This window comes from Phalaenopsis equestris, unplaced genomic scaffold, assembly GCF_001263595.1.
Source record: "Phalaenopsis equestris unplaced genomic scaffold, ASM126359v1 Scaffold000198, whole genome shotgun sequence".
NCBI lineage: Eukaryota > Viridiplantae > Streptophyta > Magnoliopsida > Asparagales > Orchidaceae > Phalaenopsis > Phalaenopsis equestris.
In genome coordinates this window covers 189,206-194,294 of record NW_018164640.1, presented here as the reverse complement: position 1 = coordinate 194,294, position 5,089 = coordinate 189,206, and the positions used below count along the sequence as shown (strand labels likewise).

General features: G+C 34.4%; 1 protein-coding gene across 9 annotated transcripts in view; it reads right to left on the bottom strand.

Annotated features, from left to right (window-relative positions):
• LOC110022574 (putative callose synthase 8) overlaps nt 1-5,089 on the bottom strand; it is an 84,017-nt gene that overhangs the window by 28,955 nt on the left and 49,973 nt on the right. For 5 of the 9 annotated variants that reach the window (XM_020721591.1, XM_020721598.1, XM_020721595.1 and 2 more), the window contains exons 16-28: nt 2,864-2,916; nt 2,724-2,784; nt 2,408-2,489; nt 2,281-2,330; nt 2,091-2,177; nt 1,864-1,998; nt 1,676-1,770; nt 1,515-1,599; nt 1,282-1,442; nt 1,034-1,166; nt 839-933; nt 576-765; nt 342-496 (exon numbers count right to left, since the gene is read on the bottom strand). In XM_020721591.1, coding sequence (XP_020577250.1) covers nt 342-496; nt 576-765; nt 839-933; nt 1,034-1,166; nt 1,282-1,442; nt 1,515-1,599; nt 1,676-1,770; nt 1,864-1,998; nt 2,091-2,177; nt 2,281-2,330; nt 2,408-2,489; nt 2,724-2,784; nt 2,864-2,916 — 1,382 coding nt within the window. The remainder of the gene's footprint in view (nt 1-341; nt 497-575; nt 766-838; nt 934-1,033; nt 1,167-1,281; nt 1,443-1,514; nt 1,600-1,675; nt 1,771-1,863; nt 1,999-2,090; nt 2,178-2,280; nt 2,331-2,407; nt 2,490-2,723; nt 2,785-2,863; nt 2,917-5,089) is intronic. The other 4 variants (XM_020721592.1, XM_020721594.1, XM_020721597.1 and 1 more) reach the window with 4 other exon arrangements.

Below are 5,089 nucleotides of genomic sequence, written 5' to 3'. Positions count from 1 at the left end.
ATATATATATATATATATATATATATATATGACCATTAGTATACATAGTATATAATATAAAATTATCATTCGCCAAATTTCTTCAGAAAGACACCTAGCTATGCACCAGACAATAATTTTTACTATAAATCATAGCAATAATAAATGCACAAAAGAATGAAAGGACCCTGTTTTAAGCAATGCATTAATAAACTTTGGCATAAATTTTCATTTTATTTAAGATGAGAATGGCAAGATTTGTTATACGGTTGCAAAAGATATATGCTCTAACACTCTAATATAGAGATAATAATCAATATGGTAACTGTTAATTTTTATGAAAAAATTAAAGGCAGGGTCACCTGAGAGACAACATGTTGCGAACTTTAGGAGCAGGAGGCATATCCATGAAAAGAGAAGTTGCAAAGAAAGAGATGCGTCTTCGGACCTCTAAGTTGGCGGGAATATCTAAAGCAGCTTCTTTGACAGTAAGCATCAGAAATAAACGTTTGATCTGCTATTCATCTAATGAGCATTCTAGGATTGTACACCTTTCTAGAAAAGATGAAAAAAAAATTTGAAGATAACTTAGGCACCTGGTCTTTTAAAGGTCCTTTATCTGGCAGTGGGAAACGTAGAACAGAGTTTCTAGTTCCTTCATCTGACTGGGAGAAAGGAACAATAAACCCCCTAGAATCTGATTTAAACATGTGTGATACATGTTGCATGAGGGAAACATCCCCACCCCTCTCTTGCCCGTAGGATGAATCAATAATATCCAGTATCCTAAATCACTTCTTTTAACACTTCAGAAAGAGGAAAAAAAATTATTTCGGAACCAAAAAGAAACCGCACCTACCTGCCACCTTCAACCATCATATCATTGATGATAAATTCAAGGAAACCTTGGAATGAAATGATCAGTGCATCTAGACGAGTTTGGTTATTTTCAAACTTCATTCATATATATCAAAAGATATAATCAGAAGTTTGCTGTGAAAAAGCGGGAAAATAGACACAGTGTAAAAAGATGTAAATTGAACTGTTATCTTACTACAGTTACCAGTATCTCTACCATTTTGATAACTTTCTCAATCAAAACAGGCAACTCAGCCAGCTTGAAATCAATTGGGGTGCTGGAATTTCTAATGCTTGTTTCAATGTCATCAAAAAGTGCACGTAAGACCCTGGAAAAGATAAGAAAGTTTAAAATAATGTTCAAAAATATACATTGCAGATTATTGCAAGAAAGAAACTAATTATTGCTGCTACTTTTCTGCATAAAATTTAAAAAATGACTACCTTTTGTCTAGGTCTCCAACGACAAGAAAATTGAAGACATTCTTTAAGGTATCATAGCACTCCTTGATGGCATAGAACATGTACTTGTCTTTTTTAATTTTTCTAGAAAGCTTCTCGTGCTTCCCAACATAATCTCTCGCCATGTTCACAGCAGAAGAAAACTGGCAAGCAAACAGAAGCTGTGAACGAGATAATGAAATGCTAATCCAAGGATATTAAAGGAATAAAATTACCTTCATGGCTAAAAGAAATAAGGGCCATCGTGCTGAGGTCCCACCAAACTTGGATGAAAGTGGCATGATCATCATGTCCATCTCTCTACAAAAAATAATAACACTAAAGAGACTCTATGATGGTAGATGATATAGCTGATAACAAATATATAGAATTTTACCTGTTACTAATCAAGTCCTCAGATCTGAAATTAGCAATAATCTGATTCCAAACATGAGCAAACTTCGGAAGCTCGTCTCTCTCAGCTTCTGTACTCTAAACATCATGGGCTATTAAATTCAGTATGAATTAGATAACACTTACAAAGTTTATTGAGCTATTTGATATGAAAGGGGAAGCTTTAAATACCTTGCAAACTTTGTTCTTCAGGATATCTTTGAAGATGCTCCCCTTTTTCTTTTGTGATGGATGAGCGACAAAGGAACCATTGAACATGGATGGGAATGAATAAAAACGGCTCCTGACCATTCCAGCCGTTCGAATCTGGCATAATGTATGAAATTCTAACCTGACTATTGCTCCATGCACACTGTTGGCAAGCAGTTTAACAAGGTAACAGAGATCTTAAACCTAACCTCACCAAGATGACGGACAATACCACAGACTCCTCCAAATATTGCACAGAAAATAGAATACCAAATCTGTGTGTCCATAACATAGACCTGCATCAAAAACAGATGATAGAACGAAAGTTAGTATGTTCAAATAAATAAGCAAGCAAATTCTCAATATTCAGAAGTTCATTCAACTTTTAAGCTATCTCACAAGAAGTATTGGGGCCCAAACAGCAAGAATTGCACCAGCATTGTTTTGAACTGAAATGGACAGAAATTAATAATTAGGAAGTTACCCATGACATAATAAAACATATTATGCATAAAACAAGAAATACCTTCTGGGAAAAACTCATGCCAATCATAAGTATTTATACTAACTTTCATAATATGCTTTGTTGGTTCAATAAGAGGTTTTATCTACACAGATCGAAAAAATTATGTTAGTATGTTAGGATATCAAGAAAAAGTGGAATTGTAAGGGACAAATAATTGAAAACTTAACGAGGACAGAGGATAAACAACAAACAACAAACATAAGGTTACTTGGATAAGCTATTCAAAATGATTCGTAACCGCCAAAACTCGAGAAAAATAAAATAAAAATAACGGTTCATAAATTTGAACCAAAATATTTAAGAATGGTTTAATCACCTGAAAATGGTAGCTAAACAATAATTTGCATGACAATAAAATCACCCAGAATATGGTGTACCTGAAAGTAATGAGTGTTGGTGGAAGTCAGTGGACTCAAACTAATAAAAATACTCCAAGTTAACAAATAATATAATTACTTTAGAAGGGATACTTGGGCTTCTTGCATCCCTCGGCCGACATATAAATGAGACTGTAAAATACAAATAAAAAATATATTAGCACATCATCATTATTAGTATTATTCTAAATAATTGAGTTCATCATTATGAAAAATATAAATAAAAATTATCAACGTTAATACCCAATTAAATTCATTTTGGAAATATTTCAACTACTGTATATAGAGAACTTATTCAACTTTAAAGATTAAACCAATGACTGGAATAATAATGACCTTGAAAAGAGTAAAAGGAGCGTGTAATTTTGTAAATTTCATGGATCACATTATTAGAAAAGGCATGATTAAATGGAATCATATATAGCAGCACTAGTTGTAATAGTTCAACAGTGCTATGGCTCCATTTCTCCCTGGGAAAATTCTATTTTAGCCATATTTATCAGTCAGCTAGTACGCTACTTGTACACAAAATATTATACATGAAACTATTAAGTTTATGTCAGACTTCATTTTCTAGGCAAAACATTATCAAATAATAGTTGTCATAGAGTGTACCAATATGTACACTGAAGAAATGAAGCAAATAAAGGTTCTAATACACACTAAAGCAGACAATGTTATCACACAAGCCCAATAGCCCAACAAGATTACACTTAGCAGGGTTACAATATATATTTCTTAGTATGTGATGGGACTTCACTAGAGGGCAGGCATAGACCAGGTTAAATTGTATCTACTGTGTTATGGAAGTAGGTTAAAATCATAGAAAAATTCTCTCTGCAAATATAATGTTAAGGCTACACAGATCAACCCCTTCCAAAATGTGCATTGGTGAAAGCTCCATGAACTAGTTACACCCTTTTTGATGATACATTGCTAATTTTCCCTGTACACGTATCTTGTAGTAGCCATGTATTTCTATTGTTATTGATATGCCATTTATTTAGGCATGACTTGTACCCATAATTTTCGTCCTTCATGATGCATAGCACTATTCCTAGTAACCATGTTTCTTATAATGTTATTGACATTACATTTATTTAGGCTTTGCTTTACCCATATTATTTCAAGCCTTCTTGATGCAGAACACTTCCATAAACTAGTTACACCCTTTTTAACGATACATTGCAAATTTTCCTTGTCCAAATTTCCTGTTGTAGCCATGTTTTCTATTATTATTGACATGTCAGTTATGTACGCTGTGCTTGTACCCATATTTTCACGCCTTCTCGACGCAGAGCACTGTTCCCGTGTGGAAGGTGGGATTCGAACAACAGAGCTGGAATTCCACCCAAGGGATCTTATAATGATCTTTTCCCACTTATGACCAATGTATGCCCTTGTGGACCCCAAATATAGGTTTTATTAGTTAAAATTAGGGTTTAATCTGTCTTAGTATAAGCATTCTAATTTAACCTATTTGAAAACATATTTTGTGCTTTGATTTATTTTATTAGTAGAGTATTTTCTTTATTTTGTTCTATTCGGAGAGCTATCACATTTTCTTCTTAAAAAGATGAAATTATAACTTGAAAAGAACAGGTGGTGGAACCTTCCAACATTCGTACCTCATTGCCCTGGCCGCAGGCCCTCCCATCTTTATTGCTTTTTCATAGAAAGCCATAGCCGCTCCTTTTTCCCCTTGCAAACAATTTCCTTTCTCATAATTTTCCCATTTTCTTCATCATGCAATACCCCAACTCCTTTATTGATCCCTACACACTGTCTAGGAACCCTAAATTAGTATCAGTCTTTAAACCAAATAATTTTTTCTGCTCGAACTAAAATTCTTAACCCTGAATCTATAAAACCAAACCTTTCTTTTACACCAAAAAACATCTTTACAATCTCCACCTATACCTAACTATAGATCAATATTAGATCCAAAACTTTCAACTTGGTCAAACCCTAAATGGGAATAAACTATCATGTGGTCAAGGAGAAACCCCAAAAGATATATTCAAAGCTTACCATGAAGGATATTGTTGACCTCAATTTTCGTGAGGTCTAGTATTTCTCGTAGGAGTTAGGATCTAGCCTTAGGGGTCTTCCTGCGACTATCTTAGAACCTTAGAAGTGGTGCCCGTCTTGTTTTAGTTCGACCTATTTCCGTCCTCTTTTGGAGTTTCGCGTGTGCGGTATCGACTTCTAACACTTAGAAGGATGAAACCGACATGAGGAAGCCCAAAATGGATTCCTATAGGACCTTTCCGAGCCTTAGGGTGGCCTTCTGCACAATTCGCAC